A 23,617-nucleotide genomic window follows, 5' to 3' on the forward strand; every position below is an offset into this window, starting at 1 on the left:
TGAAGGCTTACTATTCATACATGCAAGTTTGGGATACAGGACTGCATTGTTTTCAGTAACGGGGCTTCTCCACATCGCCGACAATGACTACATCTATGCGAGATGGCAAGGAATGGTAGAGGGCCGAAACCAAAGCCTGATCGCCCCCGAGTCGCTCTCACTCGTCACTAATTGCCTCCCACATCTGGTCTGATGTGGCCGCATTAATTCGCTTGCGAACCATGGCAGCTTTCAGACGGCCCCACATATTTTTGATTATGCTAAGGGCCACTCCTTTTGGGCACCATTCTAACAACGGTATTTGTTGCTGCGCCAAGTAATCTTTCAGCGCCCTAAAGGAACGAACCGGTGAAATGTCCTGCTGGAATAATTATTTGCCATTGGGGAACAAGCATTGAGCATAAGGTGTCAGAACACCACCAAGGATGTTGCAATACTGCACGGACGTCATTGTGTCTATAATACGGTAATGAACACCAAAGCCAAGTGGGGACATTGGGCCCAAAACGCTGAAGCTTGAACTACCGCTGGCCGAGACACGTTGCGCGTTGTCTGGATCATTACTGCATGATAAAAATAAAATAAAAATTCAAGATCTCGTACACATCAATGAATGCATGAGTAAATATGTCTTACCTAAACGTGCACTCGTTGGTCTTGTCGAGTGCAGAACCTGAACTCATCGAAAAAAATCACTCTGCCCCAGTCCTCGGTATTTCAGCAGGCTTGCTGTTTTGCGATGTGGAGACTGGCGTTCTTGTTCGAAACTGTGAGTAGTGGTTTCTGCGCCGCAATACGACTACAAAGGCCTGCCCTTCGGCGCCGATGGCGAACAGTAGTGTCGGAAACATCCAGGTCCGGCGTCGGCTGGATTGCTCCCGCTGATTGAAAATGGTCCTGCACTGCTGCGGTGACGATGCAGGCATCTTCATCCTCCGTGGTTACTCAAGGCGGAGGCACCCTGGGTACATCGCGGCAGTGAACTTCGTACGGTGGACACACTGGGAACCCGTTATCTGCGGATGAAATGATATGCCAACAAACGCAACACGCATGGGACAGACTCCCAGTTGTTAGACCCCTGAAATCATATTGCCAGAGAAACTGAAGACGCGCATGCGCACAATGTTTATCACGAATAAGTTGGTCATTTGAAGGTGGCTCAGGTGCTAGGACCTTAATTCAGTTTACGGGAGAAAACTATCTTTGTTTGCAATTTTACATTTGGCCGTTTTCATGCAAGATGATAGAAATCGCAGATCAAAGCAAGATACCATTAGCAGCCGAGACGCAACATAGCAGACGACGAGCAGACGTTCCAATGACGCGATTCGCGCGCGCTGGAAGAATAGTTTCCCTCGGCATACACAGCGCATGCGTGATGGTTCGGGTGGGGCCCGGTAGGCTGATCTCATAGTACCGGCGGCCACGCGCTCGCGTGTTCATCCTAAGGGAGCTAACCACTGTATTACCTACTTGGCCTTGTGCCGGACGTGTTAGTGCACTACATTCTCACAAACACGGAAAGTGTGGACGTGCGCGCTCACTCTCGTCCAGATCGGCACAAGTGAACTGAAACTTTACCTCGGCTGCTCGTGTGGCGCCACCGCTGTGGCCATGCCTGTGGACATCAGCGAAGCCCTTTCCTCCGCCAAGATGAAGATCGACAAGCTGCGTCAGGGCAGAAGTGACCGAAGCATTGGCCAACGCCTGCTCCTGCAGAACTTTGTGCGCAAATGGTCGCGGTTCCCGACTGCTTTTCACGACTACCTACACTGCCAGGCCGCAGACTTGGTTGAATGTGGAAGCAGTGACCACAGGACGGCAAATGTGCAAGTCGACGAGACTGCAACATCCGCAAGCGGGACGACCCCGCACAAACGGAAGCGCGACGAGCCAGAAGGTACGTGTACGAGAGATATTCGGATCCGGATGCACGCAGAACTGCACAAACATTGCTCGCTAATTAGCCTTAGGGCTAGAAACGCCCCGTAAAACAACTGTCCGTACGGGCGGGGTCTTCTTCATATCCTGCTCTATGTGTGCGCCACTCTTAACAGTGTATGCCTAACCTTTCTGTAAATCCGGTGTAGGTCGTATGTTACGCATTGGTGCGACCATGTTACCAGAATTGCCGGTATGGGCGCAGTGGTCTCGTAGGAACGGTCCCTCTCCCGCTCGCTAAGATAGGGAGCCAACCGCCGGTGATGTTCAGTTGCAAATGCGCCTCAATAATCTCGCGAGTGCAATGGACAATCAGCTCCAAAAATAAATAAGTTGTCCCTCTCTCCTTCTTTCTAAAAGAGAGCTTGCATATCTTGCTCACGCATAACCGGTGTGTGTATCGCTGAGCGTGGTAGTCAGTTTTACTAGCTTCCTCTCTTTTCTTTCTTCTTTGTGTTTTCAGTGATTTACACGAAAATTATGGCTGTTTTTCTTCGTCAAAATCTTCAGTTGCGAGTCAGTGCCGTGTTGGCGTTTTCCCTTCTCTGTCTTCGTGTATGACTCCCTATTTTCACCATGAACATTGACCAATTTTTAGAGTTCGCCGCACGCGTAAATGATATGTGTAGATTTGTATCCTGCGCAGGTTTTGCGGTTATTAAGCATTCAGATCCCAGTGTGACGCAGTGAACGATTGTGTCCTAGACGCTGGATGACGAGACGTTCATAATACTTTGGGGGGAAGGAAGTGTGGCACTCGTTGTCAAAGAGTAGCACGGCAAGCGAGTTTATGTGGATCTTCGTCGGCGGCGTCATTCCCTTGCGGACCCTTTGGTCCTTGTGTTGGTGGGGTGTGAACTTTCATCATTGTGGATAGAACACCTCCTATCAAGCGTTTATCTACTATGCCCGTAGCCAATACACTAATGACGTTTTGAGCATCTTCAACAATTTTTAAGTATATATGATATTTCCGGTAGGTGGATATCGCAACAAAGATTTCTGTTTTTTCGTTCTTGTGCGTAGAACGGTGATAAAGACCCAGCGACTGCATTGCTAGTCCACTACAACAATTGTTTCCTTCGTCCATTGGAATATAGTCTTACAGTTTTAGAGCTTTTCTCTGCGGAAGCCCAAGGACGCCGGTTTGGTTCTTGGCCACGGCGGTCGCTATTCTGATCGACGTGAAAAGCGAAAACACCCATGTATTAGATATTTCCAGGCACGTTAAAGATCTCCAGGTGGTCAAAATAAATCCGGAGCCCTCCACTACGGCGCGCCTCATCACCTGTCTGGCGTCGGCTTGTAACACCTCACAATGAATCAATAAATTCCTCGGCGGAATTTAATTACCTTTCTTTGTTTGCACACGGGTACAAAAGCCGCCCTTGAAATCTACGCAACGTTCAAAATGAGTCACAAGCACGTTAGGGCTAACGCTTCCGCGGACCGAAGTTAGCGAGCAGCTCTGCTTCCTTAAATACATAATCCAAGAAGGCGAGGTTAACCAATCGCTTACATTTACTTCCCGCCAGCGTTTCTCGGTACGGTAGATAAATCCAAGGTCGTCATAGCGGCGAAAGATCCCAAGAATAAGGCGCGAAGCCCGCGAAGATCGCGAATGCATGCCCTCCGGTCAGTTGCGCGCGCATCGCTAGCAACACAGTGCAAAAAGTTCCGGTATCAACCTCGGTGCCGCCACCGCCGTGGCGTTCGTCCGAAAGAAAAACTAGTTCACGAACGCAAGCCCGCACAAACGAACGAATATACGGCTTGCTCGCGTGTTCGTGATCTAACGCTGACGCACACGCATGCAAACAGTTAGCGAGCACACGTCGTACTCTGTCGAAGCAAGCATGACGAAAAGTGCAGGTCCAACTTCCCATGTTGCATGAAGCGTCTGTTTCAAGGTTCATTTCATGCGTAGCACATTTTTTACAAAGCTGAGCCCTGTATTCCGCGCTGGTGGTACATCACGGTCTGGTGCGATCAGTCAGTCGACCGCCAGGTCTTGGCGGTTCCGCCGCCTGTGTCCGTTTTCACCGTAGACGGACACATAGGTTCCGTGACGTCATAGAAAAGTTGCGGGAAATTGGCTAGGGGGTCGCGACTGCTTCACACGTTTTCTTTAATATCTCCGTTATTTGTTCGAAGATTGCGGTGATATTGGTATCATTGTTATCGGGACTAAGCAGTCTTTCTAATAAACCCAACTTGTATTTTGTCTTCATGGCTCCATTAAACCTATTCATTTCATTTTACTCGTGACAACACGTTCTCTCTGAACCATGAGAAGCGCTCGCATGTAAGGGGCGTGGCCCAGTGGCGACTGACCGGGCGAGTGGACCATGTAGTGCTCCCAGCCGAGGGACTGCTGCACGCCCAGGTTGCGCCACTCGCTCTCCGACATCAGGTGGGCGCGCATCGCTAGCACAAGCTCAAGCTAGCACAAGCTAGCTCGAGTGAATTTTTCGAGCTCCCGTTCTTGCTTGTACTGCGAGACTGGCTCAAACTGACAAACTTTTCATCGTTCATCAGGTCGATAATTCGGTAATTATTTTATAAAGCCCGAAATAATAACTACCGTGTGCGGTCTGCGGCGGCCGCACCAAGTAAAGGCTGTGACGTCGAGAGGAGGTGCACCGTGATTAGGCGATGCCCAAGGTTAGCATTCAAACAAATTTCTTTTTCGGTTCTGTAAAGCAACATGCTTGACATCTGACGTTATCGTTGCATGGGCATTTTCGATATCTTAATAATTATACCGCGCTTCTACCATGTTTTCAGCTGTAAAATGCCTAGAATAAGCCTCCCAGGACGGCTTGGAATCGTAGCAATCACTAGCCGAGGCCTACGGAATGGATGAACGCCCGCCGCGTCACCACAGACGCTCAAATACCAAGCTCTTTTTCCCCCTATATTTGGAGCTTGCCTCACTCATCCCTGTATCATAAAAAACGTGTTCGCACCAGGCTAAGGGTCTGCTGAATTTGGCCTGTCCCCACTGTCCGCAAGCAGTTGGTGCTTATGGCAACAGCACGCCAACAAGAACTCGCTATACGCGTCAGTCTCAGTTCACCCGCGTTCTGAGAACTCGCCCGTGCACGGAACAGTGAACGTTACGGCTAAAAAATGGTGAATTCAGAATTGAAAACATCGGGCGAAAGCGGAAAAAAAATCAACTTTAAAATAAAAAGAATGTACCCTAAGGGATTCGAACTTGCGACTTGCAAAACTACACACCTAGCGCCCTAGGCCACTCGGCCACGATGGACGATCTCCCGGTGCTGCAAGTATAAGGTATATCATGTATAACCAGTTTACACCTTTATTTAGTTTTAGCATTTCAAGGTGGTTAGGGCCCGCAGCGGTGGCTCAGTGGCTAAGGTGTTCCGCTGCTGAGCACGAGGTAACGGGCTCGATTCCCGGCGGCGGCAGCTGCTTTTCTGATGAAAGCGAAAAGCAAAAACGCCCGTGTGTACGACACTCAAGCGCACTTTAAAGATCCCCAGTTGGTCAAAAATATTCAGGAGCCCTCCACTACAGCGCGCCTCATCGTCTGCGTGGCGTCGGCGCGTTAAACCCTACTATCAATTCAAGCAGCTTAGGTGACTATTTGTTGTATAGCGCTCGTGCAGTAAGCATCCCCCCAATTTCCACAATATCTCACGTCTAGCAATTGCATTGTTTCAGACGGGAAAGCGTTCCCAAGTGTGTGGTCGTGTTGCTGACCGCTGTGCCTGTTAACCCTATGCAAAAATAAAGTGCTCCCGGATCCCTAGTTTTACGCTGTACGGTAAAAGTTTCAGTTGCTTTTATTTCCTCAGTACGTATATTGACTTCGCTCACTCTTCTCCCGCCTTCAAGTGGCCTTAGATTTTCCTACTAGCTTGCCAGTCCGCGAAGCGTCGCATATGCGCTTGTGCAGCGCTTGTGTGGAGCGACCTGGACTTAGAGCTTGACCGAGTGTGCAAACTAACAAACCAAGTAAAGGCACATTCTTCCATTCACAAACGTGTTGTTGCTTAGATTCAACTGAGCGAACGAATCGCGATGACCCGTCGGTGGCCGGCCGACTAAACGCTGGGCCGACTGACTCTACCGGAAGGTCGGCAAGCCATGCAGTAGCGCAGTCAAGCCAAGACACCTCGTCCTGACGTCACACGAAAACGCCACAGAAATTGGGCGAGGATGCAGAGAGGAGCACAGCATTTGCGAACTGATTTTTGTACTAAATAAATTCGCGTAAGCGTGCTCAGAAAGGTCGAAACCTGTCCTATGAACTCCGGACTACATGTTGCGCTAGTAATTCCGCAATGTTTACAAACAACTTCAGTGTCTCTATAGGGTCAGAATACATGGGGCGAACCTTCACGACGAATTTCGCGTAGCGGAAAATCCTCCATGGCAGGGCGCCGTATGTTCGTCCAGCTCAGCTTTACTTTCCTGTATGGTCGGGCTGTACGGCCGCGCCGCCGCTGGGATCCTCTCAGTACGGCTAACTCCATGGCCATATTCCACGTACGCGTTCAATAAACAGATCCAGTGAAGGAGCTTCCCGTTGGGTTATACGTGGTTTGACGATTCAGCGTGACTCGGGGGCGCTTCGTCGCCTGAAATGTGCGCTTTCAGTTCTCAAAAGCCCTAAAGGCAGTAAATAATGAAAAAAATTACGCCCATCTTCCCGCGAGGGAGCCCTGATGTGATGCGACGCATCAGGGGGGAGCGTTTGGACTGACGCTGGTATTGGATTGCGTCACTCCACTCGCTGAAGGGACTGTCGCTTCCATCACGTCTTCACCGGAAGATCTTGCACGGAGGTATTGTCAAGCAAAGTCAAGTCAAGTGCGAGAGCGAGCGCTGGACTGATCCGGCGCCGTGTGCTCCCCTGCTTATATTCCCGCTTTCGAAAGGAGAGGAGCCGGGGAGAGAGTCGCGCGCATGCACACACATGCGCGCACCCAGAGCAGCGAAGCGCACACGCGCAGCTGTTGTTATGATAATGAGACGGAGTGAGAGTGCGCACACATGCGCGCACCCAGACCAGCGAAGCGCACACGCGCAAATGTTGTTATGATAATGAGACGGAGTGAGAGTGTTGCGCACAGCTGTCGGAGAGAAGAACGGAGGAGAGCTGCGCATGTGCAGTGAGCGTGCGGACAACGCCGCGACAACGACAATGCCGATGGAGAAACATGCCCGCGAGCAGGAGATGCGTCGCATCTAAAAAGAGTGTCCCTGGGGAGATTCGAACCAGCAACTCCCAGATCATGGAACTGCCGTTCTACCTCCACTCAACCTCGCCAGAAGGCGCTTAAGTGCAAAATAGGGCATGTTAAGCCTGCCTCTGAAGACATACGACTGGCTGCTTCTATTACGCTGTATTTGAGGTTCCCTCGCCGTAATATTGCCTGTTCCGTACACGCCGATCTTGTAGACGTTCCCCATGCTGCTCCGAATACAAGTTATGCAGCCGGATTTCCTTTATTTAGCCTAATAAAAGCTATCGGATATGTCTATCTCGGTGACACAAGCCACGGTAGTTGGGTCGGGATCGTGTTGCGCTTGAGGCTTGAGCTATCAGAAGAGCGCGGACTTAACTTTTTGCAACTCTATTTTCCTCAATCGACCTCAGATTTTGAATCCGCTTTTGTCTTGCTCCACTAGGCGCGGGACACGCGCACGTCTATCAAATTCTTCCAAAGCGGCCGTCTGCAGCGGCCCGTAGATTGGTTCCTTCGGTTTGCAGCTCGCCGCCGCTTTGACCTAGCTAGATTGGCGGAGGATGACGTTTTTTCCGCCTCCGGGCGTCGGGGGCGCGCTGCCGGGCGTTGTTCGTTCTTTTCGTCGCATATTCGCTCCATGTATTCTGGCCTTTACGCACACATGCATGTTTGGCATGCCCGGTGCCGCGCGCAACCTGCGAATTGCCGGCAGCTACGCTGAAATCGGCGCGAAGAATTCTTTCCTCAGTGGTGCGACCATTTTATGATGCATAATCTGCCAACATTTTAAATGTCGATAACGAAGTAATGGCAGAGGAAAAAAAAGTGAAGACATGCATATTTTTGGTTCTGTTAAAGCTTGTTCCTTCATGTCACTGAACTCTGCGTGCAATCCTTACTCGAATTTTATGCTTGCGCGTTATTAATGCGCGGAGGAAGTGATCGGACGCTTTTTACACAACTGCATTATATATTATATACGTATGCAAATAAAACATCCCTGATGTATTGGTGTGCGTAAATGGTAGGACTGCATCTCGATGCTTACTCCCGCACAGAAAAATAATGACAGTGAAATTTTACTCTTCGTACTGGTGAGAGGGAGACGATGCACATGTTTACTCTTCACTGGTGCGGGAGCGGAACTGGGGCTGTACTCCGCCCCACACGACAAGGGTACGCGGTCAGTTTTGCTCTTCCCCACGTGGGGAGCGAACATTTCATCCAACTCCCCGCAGCTTTCGAGGGGAGTGCGTCAACGCTTTACAATGACTGCTGGAATCTTCATATACTCCCCTGATTTCTTAGAGTGTATGTGAGTTCGTGTGCCTCTTGAATAGTTCGTCGTTCGCTTCCAGGCCATTGGAACCGGCTGTACAGGTGACGTTGTAACTTTCGGCATTATGGGAATATCATGCCGAAGCGCAGGTATTCTGCCTCCACAAAACTGTATAATGTCCTTTGTGAGTCTGTAATGATGTAATACTTCTGTTTGATACTTCCGCTATTCTGTTTGCCAAGAGGATGGCGCCAACTTCAACTTCTTTGTTCCTGCATGTTGTAGGGTCATGCAGTCTCAAAGGTAGCTCAGAGTAGCCAACTACGACAATTGGGCCGTCGTGCTTTCCTACACCCCGGTATGGCTGTATAATTTAACTTAATAAATTTAAGCCTTCCATACCGCACCTTCTTGGGTAGGATTGATCGATTCATTGATTGATTGATTGATTGATTGATTGATTGATTGATTGATTGATTGATTGATTGATTGATTGATTGATTGATTTATTGATTGTAAGGTTTAAGGCGCGGTCGAAACGCAGGTGATGACGTGCGCTGTAGTGGAGAGCTCCGGAATATTTTTGACCACCTAGCATCTTTATGTGCGTCAAAATCTCGTACACACGGGCGTTTTTGCTTTTCGCCTACATTAGAAAAGCGGCCGCCGTGGTTGGGTATCGAACGCGCGTCGTCGTGTTCAGAAGCGCTAAACCTTAGCCACTGAGCCACCGCGGCGTGTTTGTGTAGGATTGTATTTATATTTTTGGTAGAGGAGAGTTTTTATGTGTAGTCACTGGATAGGTGCCATGTCTATCAGGGGACGCAGTGGTTTCCTTGCAAAGGCGGAGGGGGGGGGGGTGCCGGTTTCTTTTCAAAAAGGTACGATGGCCCTCCCGATTTTGTTTTTAGATCAGCTTTCTGGGCGCAAGGAGAGTGGTTTCTGCGATTTCTTGAAATGCGTAGGGAAACCCAAGTTGAGGTCCTATTCATCGTCATTATCACCCACAACCTGTTGTCCTGCGCTTCCCGTGTCCTTTCTTTTAAGCGAATATTGTTATTTTATCCCTCCATCAAGTAAATGGCCGTCCCCTTCTTCTATACCCGTCTATGCAAGGACATTCTGTTACCCTGGTGGTCCGCCCTTTGTTAGTTCATCTCACGGTCAAAATTCCGAGGACGATAACTATAGCCTATATGCTGTCCTTATGATGGTGTTTCTTTCGCTTTCTTTGGTGCGGGTAAATTTGTGGTTTAGTACGCTCTGCCTTACATATTCTTCTTTCTCTTTCCAGTTCTTCTCTTGGTTAAACGGTTTATTTGTGGGCAATAATTAGTTTCGAATTTTCTGTTTTGGCAATTGTTAGTTTAGAACAACTCGTTTGTCTAGAACACCACCGAGCATTCGTACGTGGCGGTTTCCGGGAGGGATACTCTTACCTATTTTGAGGAGGATGTTTAACTTGGCCGCGTGGCGCCATCTGTCGTTTACGAAACCGAGCTTCCAGCAGAGACATGCCCGTGGGAATATCGAAAAGTGTTTTGAAAATTTATGTGATTAGACGCTTTATAGTGAGCTTTACTTTAGCTGTTCTCGTCTTATAATCTATGCTTTTTTTATTGCTGAGGGACCAGCGTTAATCCTTTCTCACCTGTTTTTGTTAGGTCACCCACTGTTGGTTCCCGCGTAAGTCCCGGTAGAAAACACAGCGCGGTGGCTCAGTGGGTAAGGCGTTGCGCTGCTGAGCCCGAGGACGCTGTCGCAATTCCCGGATGCGGCGGCCGCTTTTCTGATTTAACCAGAAAAAAACACCATTGTGTCAAGATTTCGGCGCACGTTAAAGAGCCTAAAGTGGTCAAAATTCTTTCGGAGGCTTCCCCTACGTGATGAATCGACGCCCACGGGTAGCTCCGGTGCATGAATTACCGTAAATTTGTATTTTTGATCTCTTGGTGGAAACACGCTTTGGTGTGGTGGCGCAAGTTGCGGGCATGACTGGAGACTGTGTCTGCCGTGCATGCTACCACCGACTGGCATATAACTAACGTCACCACACAGACCAAGCGCCTGGTAAAAATGCGGGTCCTTTCTTTCGTATCTTCGTTGTATCATTGTCCACCTTTCCTATCTTCTGTTGCCATAGCACCATAACACAGGTTCACCGGAGACATCGAATTTGGCTGCCTCATTTGTGGCGTCCGGGAGGCAGCGTTGACGTATTTCCGAAGACGCCTGATGAGCACGGCAGATAGCGGACGGCTAGGAGCCTCGGGGGAATCGAAAAATAAGCCTAATACCGCTATCGCGTTGAAATGTACAGACCTTATAGAGATATCTGGCGCCTGAAGAAACGCTGCCTTTTGGGCACTACATGCGACGAATCGGGCTCCGTTTTCTAAATTGGTTATTTTCATTTCGGTTGTGATTTAGGAAGTATTACAACAGGCGAAAGGAGCAGCTGGTTCTGATTAATAGCGGTTATTAATGTTCCCTCGCCTTTCTAGAAATTCTCCAACTTATTAAACTAGCTAGTTTAATCGATCCATGGGAATCACTAAGCTCACATGCCGAATTGTTTCGTTGTCGGCGCTTTTATCACGCGGTTGTCCAGCTCTGAACTACCACATCAGGATGGCTAGGTTTTATTTCCGCATACGCACGACCGGGCTACAGCGGCGGAACCGCCGCTGTATCGTTCGGCGTCCCGAACGCTGTATCGTTCAGCGTCCCGAATGCCGTCCCGAACGCTGCTGCGTTCGGGACGGCACCCCTGCAAATTCCAGGTAACGGCCAGCAGAATCTCTCATTTCACTCTTCGTAGAGCCATACGCTTGGATTCAAATGAAGTCGCATGGAAATTGGCTGTGGGCGTCGTTTTAAGCTTTTCTTTCCAACCCCGTTCACAGCATCGATTGGAGCCAATTTTTTTAACAAATTGTCCCCGATCGATACGCTGCTTCCGCAGCACCCGTTGCTCCATCATTACAACAGCAGAAATATTCCACACCGAGATCGCTTACAATATTTAGCTTCAGCAAGCTCGCTTCTCTGTGTCTAGTTTCTTTCACTTAGGGTATTTTGTTCCTTTCATTTACTTTATTCTCTTCTGCCTGTAAAAGTGACGGCTTCACGCCAGGTAATTACTGGACGCTATCTTCCCTTTCACCAGCCATAACGACCATTTCTTCCATCTTCATCTTCTGCGTCACCGACGCCGCGGCGACCGTCGCATTTCCGCTTTTACACGTATCGTCGTTCCTCGTATCAAAGCGTCATCTGCTACGATTGTAGATAATTTAAGCATAGCGCCTAACACACGCTATGCTAGCGGCAGCGGGTATCCCGACCCGCCTGCACATGTGTGTCCCGGCAATGGCAGGCGGGCCGCCCATTACTGCAGGAAGTGCGTGGGCACGCCAACGGGAGGCCACCGTCACCGGAACGAATGAGCGCATGCGTAGTAGGGTCCCCGCAACCGCTGGCGCTAGCGTAGCGTGCGCTAGCCGCTATGCCAAAACTCGGCATACTCCGTGAAAACTTAAGAACGGCACCGGAAGTTGCCGCTGTGCCTTATCACCGTAGCCGGATGTTTCTCCGCGTGGCGCAAGTAGGGCATTACTAAGGATATTTTGAACATGGCGTGAACCGTTCCCGTGATTTTTTGTACTTAATATGCTTATAAACGACTCCAGTAACCTCAAACAAACTGCGTGAGACAAGGCAGACAATATCACGCATTCATAGCAAACACCTTTCAAAACTCGCGCGCACTGATGTCACGGGTGCGGCGCCTTGGCGGAGTGATACACTACATGAGCTAGTGCCGTTCTTGAGTTGTAACCGAGTAAAGTATTGTTTTTTGTATGGCTGGCCAAGTACGTCACAAGCACGTAACCATGGCGCCTTTGCTGAGAACCTGACGTTTCCTGTCCTTTCATGGCTTAACGCCCCTCGTACTCCCTTTCTTTCACGCACGTGCACTTAAATTCTTCAGAGAGTTTTTTACCCTGAATCAACAAATCCATTTTGCCTGATCGTAATCTGCTCTAATGGAACAGATAACTGTTCATTAACTATTGATAAATGTTTCGGTTCCTTGTTTTTACTTAAACAGATGATCCTGGTTCCTGCAAGCTGTCCCGACGTCTCCTTATTCCAGGCCAGAAATCCACCCAAGATGACGCGTCAGGTTGTAGAAATCATGTTGCCGATGCTGAACAAAGAGGATATCCGGATTACGTCGTTGAGGGAGCACAATGTAATGCGTTCCAGTTGACCGACCCACCAGGCTACTCAGGCCTTCCTTCTTTCCAGTCGGTCTTCAAGCCCTACCTTCCATTTGGTCACCACAGGACCAAAAATCTCTAAAAGACATGCAGGAGTCGCAATTACCAACTTCGCAGTCGGGTGATTATATTGTTGAAAAAGCTAATTATCATTTCCTATTTGTTTTGCAAGACGTCGTCAAAAGATTGATGGTTAAAACTCTAACCTTTCTCCTACCCAACCTCAGTGAACGTTGATGTCCGAAACCCAAACTGCATTGACGATGTCGGAATGCTGCAATTTGGTGGACGTAAGCTTCATAACGCGAGGCACACATTTTCAAAACCCACCACGACAAGCGCTTATTTTTTTCCTTGAGGGGCCGTTTGCGTAAGTTGGCTTTTCTCAGGTGCGTGCCAACAAACGATAGCACAAATGAAACATGAAACGCTATCCTTCAATACTACAATTCTGTCTTCGTACTCATTTCCAGCACACTGCTACTTTCACGAACATGCTACTACTTCCGGCAGGATGGACGGAAGGTTTGTACTTGACCCAGGATAAACAAGAAAACAGGGGCAAAATGTGGCGGCGGCAAGTCTCAAATACGGAATTGTGGCGTTAAGAAGGGGTGGGTTTTGTAGTGAATAGTTCAGCAGAAAAAGGCCCGCACCAACTACCATCGGGGCTTACACGGCTCGGGTCCTCACGTTAGACCCCAAGGGCGCGAAAACTGAAATTTCTGTCGGAATCCACACTCTGTATACGGGGAAATGTCTTGCTTTGAAGTTTAGTCCGCTGGGACTTTCTGTGGCCCTGCTGAAAATTTTTCGGATTATGCACTGCGTGGGTGCGTCAGACCTACAATCAATCATGATAAACCGAAAAATTTTCAGCGGGGCCTTTCTTCGGCCCCGCTGCAATTTTTTCAGTTTATCATGATTGATTTATTGTAGGTCTGACGCGCCCACGCAGCGCAGGCGATTAGGCGCGCCGTAGTGGAGTGCCACAGATACATTTTTACCACGTGGGGATCGTGAATATGGGCTGAAATCTTGTACACATGGGTGTTTTTGGTTTTCGCCGAAATCAGAAAATCGTTTCGGTCTATCCTACTGGCATCTGTTTACATGCACAGAGTCACGTCCGTAACAAATCACCCGTCCTCATTCAGACATAGTGTCCAAATATTCTAGAGCTGTCGACCTAATGTATATACCGTATTGAAATCAGCTGATATAAAGAATTGGATGCTATAAGGGATCTACCATAACGCCGGTATTATTTCTACGTCATGACTGGATAGTTCCAAGGGAAGTTGTAAACTTTACCGAATTCCTGTCTGCTGTCTATTCAAGGCCATGTACGTATGCGTATGGTTACAAAAAACCGGTGAAAGTCTCGTTTTTTCGAAACTATCCCAAACCTTTTAAATATGAATTATATTGGACTAAATTCTAACAAAGTTACACGTATGTGACCTCATTCGCTCAATATCACCCGTTGGGACCATTCAGACAAATTTCGCCCTTCTTATTTATTGCATACTTTCATGCCTTGGAAGTTTCTCGATTCGAGAAATGTTAGTACAATTGATTGTTACTTTCATTGTATTTTTCGATTGGTTCTGTTTGTATTGCGCGGGAGGATGCAGGGTACCATTGTTTTTCAATTTTTATCATTTTTTGTAATGCAAACAATGCCTTTTGCATTACTCTTTTCCATTTTAAATTGATGAGGATCAATTCGGTAGACGGTCTAGAATTTCGTAATTCATTTGGGTTTCTCATTTCGTTTTCTGGATTTATTATGCCTAAATCACTGCAGCATAAACACCACTCTCATGTTGTTATTTCATTTTTTGTGGTGTATTTATATGTACTTGCAGTATTAAATGTCTGATTTGCCTATTCATTACCAAACTAGGTAAGTTTTCGCTTCTACGTATTATATTTTGGAATTGTTTCTTCCCATTATGTACATTCACCCCACAAAAGGAAATAAAAATTCATACGTTACAATGACAGATTACGTAACAGATTTAGTCAAATCTGCTGTTCGAGTTAGTGTACCATTCAAAGATGCCTACGCTCTAAACACGTTATGTTCTTGTACACTTCTACATGTAGAGCTTAACAAACTTCGCCAGCGTTGCATTGTGTAACATCTCCCTCCTGAGGCAGCTGTTCGCTAGTCCAGAAATGACAGATCCGGGTCCGTCACTGGTTCGTCCTGCGGCAACCCGTAGTCATCTGTGGATGTCGGGAATGGAGCCCCCATGACCGGGTAGCTGTCGTCGTCTTCATCGTCGCACGAAGTTTCTTCCGGCTCTTCGGCTCCATCTTCGGCAGCAGGGTAAGGGCTTGTCGAGCACAGAAGGCGGCGTCGCTTGGACGGGTTCGCAGCATCTGCGAGAGAAAAGCAACAAAACTTTCCTTGTAAAACAACTTGCAACATACAACGAACAATGTCAGCCTACGTCTTAAAGCACACGCAGCTACTCAATGGGCTTAGCGAGAGAACACAAGAGCACGCGAAAGCAGCAAAGTCGCCCTGGCGCAGCACTTACCATTTTCGGGGTCTCCTGAGCGCTTCCGTGTTAATGTTCCCAGCTCCACTGCAGGCACGTTTTCAACTTGGCCGGAATCCCCGTCGCTGTCGCTGCTCCCAGTGGGCGCATCAGAGCAGCCGCTCCTGGCTGGACGGGCCCAGTACCTCCACAGGTTTCCCAACAGCAGGCGCCGCTGAATCCCCGGGTCTCGACGGCTGCCATCCAGGGCCTGGATCTTCTTCCTGGCTGCAGAGAAAAGAGACTCAGCATTCGCTTCCATCGCAAGGAACGATACAGAGGGATACTCAACCGCAAACAGGGCAGCAAAAAAACACCGCTGACACGACAGCTAGAAGAGAAACGACTGAACTCACTGAGTGACTTGCTTCTTTCGCTTTTCTTTTTGACCTTATCTCATCCCCTTTCCACTAAGAGAAACGTGATTGGTGGGGCATAGCTTATTGCCCCCCACCCCCACCTTTTCTTAGAAAACTACGAGTCGGGCGACAAAAGCGTCACGCCTTTATGACAAACTTTCTTGTTCCAGGAACAAACCCAGGGAACACCTGGTACCGTCCCTCTTACCTTGAAGAGAGCGCTCGTTCAGTTAAGGTCAACCACGCGCACGTGCAGTTGTCCGCGCCCGGGATAGCGCCTCTAACCACCAATCCACAAATAAATAAAAATAAAAACAGGGTACACTGGGGCACACATGTACTTAGGAATCCTATTGTTCAAAAAAACTGGCGGGAGGGGTAAAAAAACCTCTTTAAAATTAGCTTCGCACACAGTGTTATACTTTTAAAATGTGTTCCGCATCGAGCTCCAGATTTTTACTTCTGTAATAAGTTGAATGGTTGTGACTGCGTTTTCTACATTTTTATTCGTGCACGGTGCATAAGCCTTGCAAAGCCACACGCAGGACGACGCGGTCAAAAGCTTCCATTTGCATTTTTTCGTGCGTTTCGGCTGCCGTTCCAGCCGCCTCGATAAGCCCTCGGGTAAGTGCATGAGAAAACAGGTGTTCTTTAGAATAACTTATTGTTGCGTGACTTGGTGCATCTTGGTGAACAAACATGGGCTTTGCGCGAGAAGGGCAATACATACGGCAAAGACACGACAAGCGCAAGCGAAAGTCCTTCCTGTATGTGCTCTCTGTCTCGCGCAAAGCCCGTGTTTATTCACCAAGATGCACCAACTGGCTCAACAATAGCTTCTTCTAAACAACAGCTGTCCTGATGTCAGACGTCATTGTAATGCACTGATCAGAGAGATTATCGAGGCGGGTGTAATAGGAAGCAAAGGGGATAATTGCATAAGTGTACCGTCCATTCTATTGTCAAAAAATAGGATTAATTATTAATGCCATCAATTGGGAATATTCCCATGACTGATCGTTTCGTCTTTTTTCCTTGTTCCGATGTCTGCCGACAGTGGGTTTCAATCGGGTTTGCGCACGTGGCTGTTTTGCAGTTATGGTATCTGCTATGACGTTGCGATAAAATGTATATGTATATTTATGAGTGTTTTTTTTTCTTTTCATTAAAACTCGTTTGAAGTGAGCGCTTGTTTATTGTCCCTCTTCTTGACGTCACTGGTCTGTTTTCGGGCTGTGAAGCACAAGAACGTTTTTACTCAACGTAAAGTGTGTCCACGAGTACTCCGGCGATCGCACATAGCGGGAACACAGGAACGCGTGGCTGCAGCTACTGCCAGAACATGCTAACAGCGCCGCGCAGAAACAGCGTGCATACGCTTAGTGGTAGCAGGCCGACTACAGAGCTCATCGCGCGCAAGCCGCCATCACGACGCCAGCGTGTCGTCTACTGCCTGGCGCATAAAGATGCATGCAGCCCAAGTATTGGCCTTGAGCCAGAACAAATATTTTGCCTGTTTTTTTTTTACTCTAATTTCGCAAGACGCATACCAGCTCCTACAATGGGAAGAGGCCTCAACGAAGCACTTTTTTCTGTCATAGTTTGGCTGCATATATTCGAAATATGAGAACGAAGATAGGTGTTGAGCGGGCGGCGGGCGACGAGGTAAATTTAAATTGAGTCGAGCAAACCTCACGCGTGTGCGAGACGGGAGAGGACCAGCATGAGAGGTGAGCGGGAAACAGAAGGGAGGCCTTTCTTGGCTAGTGCACCAGACGACTTGCGTCTTTCGTCGACATTTGCGACGAAAGGAGCAGATTCGCGGCCATTTTTTCCTTGCCGGGTAGGGTTCCTTAGATATACCGTATTGATTGGGTACATTATTTATGTGCTCCTATGTGTTCGGCAGATGCGGTCTATATAAACCAATGAAATAAATAAATCTCTAAAAGAATTTCCAAATGTTTATTTTGAGAAGTTATAACCGGTTAGTCTGTTGCGATTCTTCCGGGGTTTCTTCCATTTGTCTGGTTGTTTCTTTCATGTGTCATTTGCTGTAATGGTGCGAGGGCGGTGCGTACGACATACCTTTTTAATTTGGTGACTCTAGGCAGCTTTCTTTGAGCTTTAATTTTTTTTCTCCCACAAATAATAATTCTTTTATCTTTTACACCAAATAAACGCGCAAACCTCGCCAAATATTCAATGTTCCACAATACAAGACAATATACGGTTGGCATTTTGGACAACTTGGCAAAGAATGCTTACGCATTACCATAGTTGGATGTAGCAAATTTCCGAGATGAAGCTAGGTTGTATGCTTTTTCGGTTGCGTTTTTGAACCCTTTCCCGACGTTGTTTTTCAGAACCCGTGGCATCAGTTTCTTCTAAGCAACCTGCGTCAGTTAGCCTGTTTTTTTTTATATTTTGGTAATTCGCGTAGGATTGCGACAACGCTAATGAAAACAAATGTCTGAACTGTCAACTGTGAATACAACCGTCTACCCTACATAATAACGAAAAGAGCAAATGAAAACGCCGCTCATGCAGAAATTATCAATCGGTCTGTTTTTGCAGCTGTTTGGAATAGTTGGTAAACTTTCTGAAATACACACGTGCGAACGGTAATGTAGGAATAATAAGAACGAAGTCTCTACAATGCTGCACCTTTCAAGGCCATTATAATGCCGCGAGGTACCTTCATCAGCTGGAACGTAAGCTGCTCTTTTCGTATAGCTTCGCTCGCTCAGAGCACCCCCGCCATAGTACCGCGTGTCTTGGCGAGGGTAGTATGGCGACATCAAGTGCGTCTTATACATCCCAGCGGTGGCTGTGCCGTATCCGCTTGTACTTCAGGGCAAGAGAACCATGTACCCGGAGACTGTGTAACGGCTGCTTTGCCGACGCCCGGGCTCTCAGTCTTCCCATTGATTGCACGGCGGCTGTGCGAAAGGGTTTCCAGCTAGGGCTTCAAAGAGACAAATTGGAGGCTCTCGTTTCGGTCGGTGGTAGAAAATTTTTCTTGGTGGTTTGGCGAGTTAAAAGGTTTTGCACATGCACCACATTATGCAATATTTCAAGTTCAGCCAAGAATGAATTCTGTTAACTTTCGAGGAGTTCTAACTAACATCTGTGTTTTCTATTTCTTTTGTCTGTGTTTTGTCTTGCCCTGCAGTGCTCTGCTGATTCACTCGCGCTCTAGTCTTGGAGCCAAGCATGACCGACGCGCAGTCCTCTCTCAGGAGCAACCGTCGTTGAAGCTCCAGAGAAATAAAGTTAGCACATACCTCGATGTCGTGAGCTAGAAAGGTAATTTTCACCCACCTAAACACAGTGGTATGGCTCGTAATGTTTTATCAATAATCGATAAGACAAAGTGGGTGTCGCTTTTGGGGACGGTGGGGTAGCCGAAATAAAATATGACCTTGAGCTCATCCCAAACATATTGCTTTCTTCCGGTCTTAGTTTGTTGCTCTAATCGGATCAGAAAAAAAGCTTTCTTGTTTCCGCGGATGGAGACTTGCTCCGGTGGCCTTCAGTCTTTCTGGCAATGCTAGGATTTATTAGGCCTTTGCCGTGTCTTCCCTAACCTGGGCTAGTGGGGCATCGGTCGGAGGGCCTGTTGTCATCAATGCGGCGTACCGCGGCTCAAAAACAAATTACCTGAACCTAATGGGGTGCTTTGTGACAGTTCTTGTGGGTTTCTCTTTGCTACTTAAAGTGAAAAAATTATCCAAGCGCAGTTTCTCTCGCTCTTGAGACAAAACGCAACGCAATAAAATTAGAATACAGCTGATATCAGGAGTACTACAAAACAATCTAGGTTATTAGTATGGGCGGTAAATTATACAATTGCATTCAAAACAGGGCACACTACAGAAAAAACCGCAGTATTCAAACCTTCTTTAATATAAAATTATGCAACCATTCTTTCCTTTTTTGGCCACGAACGTGAGTAGAAGAACGTTGATTAAATAGTAGTCAGCCTAAATTTAACTGGGGACGCAGGCAACGACGAGAGACAAAGCCCAAGCGCTGACACTACAAACTGAATGTTTTTTACGCCTCGGCTTGTAAATATATACCCTCTAGACCCGTGGTCTCGCATCAACACTGCGCAGAAATAGTTTCTTTTTATTGGTTTGGGCAACCGACGCAGTACTGACACAATCGTTGGTGCTCTCTTTAATTTCCACAGCGTCGATGATTTCGCGCGAACGCCTATCGTTGTTTTTATTCATGGTAATGACACCATGGAAGTCACCTTCACACTTGTGGCAATCTCGGAGATGCATGGCCAAATATCCTGACGGGAAATTCCTTGGTGAGGCCTTGTCTTCTTGAACTCGGTCGTTCATACAAAGGACGGTCTGGCCAATGTAGCTTTTCCCGCATGATAACGATAGCTTGTACACAACCCCCTGCACACATGCCGCGTACTTGGTACGGTGGTTGGTAGTGCACTGGCTCGCTATAATTGGCTGGTTAACGCGGCGGCACATGGCATACCCTTTGTTTGGGTCTGAGCACACAACTGTCACCGTTTCTCTGAACGCTAGCTTCTTAATGTTGTGTGTTAGTCCGTGCAGATACAGCTCAACCGCAAGCTTGCTCCTGTCAATGGCCTCTATCGGACACTAGGGGTTTTATTTTATTGTGTTTTTAAGCAATGACTCGCAGATCGACACCAGAACCGCATTTGGATAGCCTGCATTGCCCAGCTTCGAAATTTAGTCTGTGAAGCTCCCCTCCATTTCGTGGCAGCATGACTGGCTTAAAGCCGAGTTCACGGTACGGTTCACCAAACCATGCTTGACATTCTTCGAATGCCCAGAGTCATCTTCGATTACAGTCCTCAAAAGAGGTAGCAGTTCATCGTGCGGTATAGAGTAATACATGTCCTTAATGTCTATGGAGAACCCTGATATGACGCCTGACCCATGATGCTCCAGAAAATGGCGTACAAGGGCTAGGCAAGCTGTCTAGCATGACAGCTTGCAAGAGTGAAGCCGCAGGACCCATTCAAGATACCGAATTCAGCGCCTGTATGCCACTTTCTGGAGCATCATGGGTCAAGTGTCACATCAGGGTTCTCAATAGACAATAAGGACATGTTACACTCCATACCGGACGACGATCTGCACCTGTTTTGACGACTGCAATCGAAGAGGACGGGGCAATGGCATTACAAAATTCAGCAGGTGTGTCTGTCGACACCTTTCTTGAGCTTCTAGCTGCATACCTTGGAGCCACAATTGTGTCGTTCGAAGATAACCACTACACGCAACGCAGTGGAATCAGCGTTGGCTCACGAGTTGCGCCGTACATGTGCGACATTCTTCTGGCCTTCTTCGGAAGGCAGGTCACCGATATGCTTGGTGAAAGGAGAGCGCTCGTGGTCTGCAGGTATGTCGACGAATTTTTAGTTTTGTGTACACAGAGCCAAGCAGCGGACCAAGAAGAATCCTTCGAAAGGGTTTTTGACGCATTCAAAGGCATAAGCCTAGCATTCACTTTCACTCACGAGCTGGCAGTCGAACAAAGAATAAGGTTTCTTATCCTAATACTGCGCTTCAGGACCGATCTCACGTGCTGGAGATATTCACCGCGGGAAGGGAAGGATTTTCTGCCCGTTCACTCTGCGCAATCGAAGAATGTCAAGCGCAGTTTGGCGAACAGTGCCCTGAACTCGGCTTTGAGCCGCTCATGCTGCCACGAAATGGAGAGGAGTTTCACGGACCAGATCTCGTAGCTGCGCAATGCAGGCTATCCAAACGAGGTCCTGTTGTCGATCTGCGAGTCATGGCTTCATCCCTATTTCATATTTGCCGCGCTTTCGAGGCGCTTTTTCAAAGAAAGTGCTACAAGTTGTGCCGCGCCTCCGCCAGGTGGCGCCACGGGTCCCGCGGCACAGAGAAGACGCAGTGAAACATCCCCCTCGCGAGGGGCACGATCAAATGCAGAGCATTTCCGGGGGTGCACGACGTTAAGTAGTGTGCGTTACGTTAATGTTGTTGCACTTGTGGCAACTACTGACGAGAGAGCGCTCGTCAGCAGTAATTTGAATGAGTCAACGATATAAGGCGCGTTCGCAGCGTACCATTCTGTGTCGGCTTTGTGGCGCAGTGGGTAGAGCACCATGTACATTGCGTTCCGCCCGCAGGGTCGAGGGATCGAAACCGGGCGCCGGATAGTATTTTTTTATATATAGTAGGGAGGGGTGCGGTGCGGACTACGGACGTCAATGCGGGTGACATCGTGAGTTACTGAAATGCTCTGCATTTAAAACAAAAAAGGAAAAGTCCCCGAGCGTCCGAGAGAGGCCATTGACAGGAGCAAGCTTGCGGTTGTGCTCTATTTGCACAGAATAACACACAACATTAAGATAGCGGCCAGAGAAGGGGTGACAGTTGTGTGCTCAGCCCCAAACAAAGGGTATGCCATGTGCCGCCGGGTTAACCAGCCAATGATAGCGAGCCAGTGCACAACCAACCACCGTACCAAGTACGCAGCGTGTGTGCATGGGGTTGTGTAGAAGCTACCGTTATCGTGCGGGAAAACCCACATTGGCCAGACCGGCCTTTGTATCAACGACCGAGTTCGAGAGCACAAGGCCTCAACAAAGAACGTCCCGTCAGAACATTTGGCCATGCACCATCGAGATTGTCCCAAGTGTGAAGGTGACTTATATGGTGTCATTACCATGCATAAAAACAACGATAGGAACAGATATTCTGGTAGCCATTACCTTGAATTCGCGGGATAGCTTCCCGTACCAAGCGGCGTCGGCCACGGCCTGGCTAGAGCGGCGCACGCCGCCGCTGTCGTCGGCAGAAATAAAACGGAAAAGAGCGTCTTTCTAAGGGTGAGAGACAGGAACCTGGCAATCATAGTGTGCAACCTCGGGTCCATACCACCGCGCGACACAAGTGCAGACACCCAAACGATTCGGCATGTGAGCTTAGTTATTCAAATATATGCCAATTAAAACTAGGCAGTTTAGTATGTTTGATAATTGCGAGAAATTGAGGGAACTCTCATAATCGCTACTTATCACAACCAGTTGCTCCATTGGCCTTCAGTATTGCCTCTCAAAACACAACCGAATTGCTGTTCACTAATTTAGAAAACGGAGTCCCATTCGTGGCAAGCAGGGCGCAAAAGGCAGCTTGTCTCGCATGGCCAGGACCACTGTATGTGGTCTCTAAATTTTGTTGTCCCGCCAGAAAACCAACTCTTAACGTATCTTTGTCGTACGACCACTTAATTCTGTACGGTCAGGGTTACCCTGCTGCTGACCAACAAAATAATCAAGCCATGCGAAGGAAGCGCCCCATGATGGCGAAGCTGCGCCTAAACAGGCCCAAAACAACAGTCGCTAAAGCAGACGACAAAGCCACACCGCCGGCGAGCAGACAACTACGCGCGGGGAACGGTGGGTAAATTCGCCGCGCCATCTACAGTGTGCGGGATAGATACCCTGCCCTCCTTTATAGTTTATTTATAGCTCCTTTATAGTGATAGTTTATTGTCCCGCAAACTGCGAAAGAACCGTTGGCTGGTACAAGTAGAAAGCCTTGCTTTAAAAAAAAAGATTATCCACCAGCAGTGAAGGGCTTCCTCGGAGAGCCCGTTCCCGGATACCCAGCTCAAACTGGCGACCCGAGGAATGACAGTGTCAGGTTCGGTGGGGCAGTAATAATTACAAGAGAAGAACTTTGGAAACGAGACTACGTTTTATAATACCAGGAACTCACATAAGGACACACGTAACAAAAGAGACCACTAAAGAATAAGAGGGAACAAAACAAAGCTAGAGAACAAGGTAGAAATTAGCGAGAATGCGGCATAGCAAACGGGCAAGAGTTCAAGAAGCGCGAGACAGTCAATGTCCGGGCATGCAGGGCGAGGAAACAGTAATGGTTCACTGCGGGGACGGGGTTCTCCTACCTCACGTCCCAGTAGTGGTGTT

At 48.2% G+C, this 23,617-nt stretch overlaps 1 protein-coding gene across 1 annotated transcript; it reads left to right on the forward strand.

Moving 5' to 3' along the window:
* The first annotated feature begins 1,369 nt into the window (after positions 1–1,369).
* LOC144145416 (uncharacterized) lies at positions 1,370–13,526 on the forward strand. Its single transcript, XM_077677027.1, has 2 exons — positions 1,370–1,903; positions 12,563–13,526. The coding sequence occupies exons 1-2, from the start codon at positions 1,618–1,620 to the stop codon at positions 12,814–12,816; spliced, it is 540 nt and encodes a 179-aa protein (XP_077533153.1). The 5' UTR covers positions 1,370–1,617; the 3' UTR covers positions 12,817–13,526.
* Positions 13,527–23,617: the final 10,091 nt, after the last annotated feature.

Source organism: Haemaphysalis longicornis, unplaced genomic scaffold (genome assembly GCF_048455015.1).
Source record: "Haemaphysalis longicornis isolate Haplotype H1 unplaced genomic scaffold, Haemaphysalis longicornis Haplotype H1 scaffold_7, whole genome shotgun sequence".
Taxonomy (NCBI): domain Eukaryota; kingdom Metazoa; phylum Arthropoda; class Arachnida; order Ixodida; family Ixodidae; genus Haemaphysalis; species Haemaphysalis longicornis.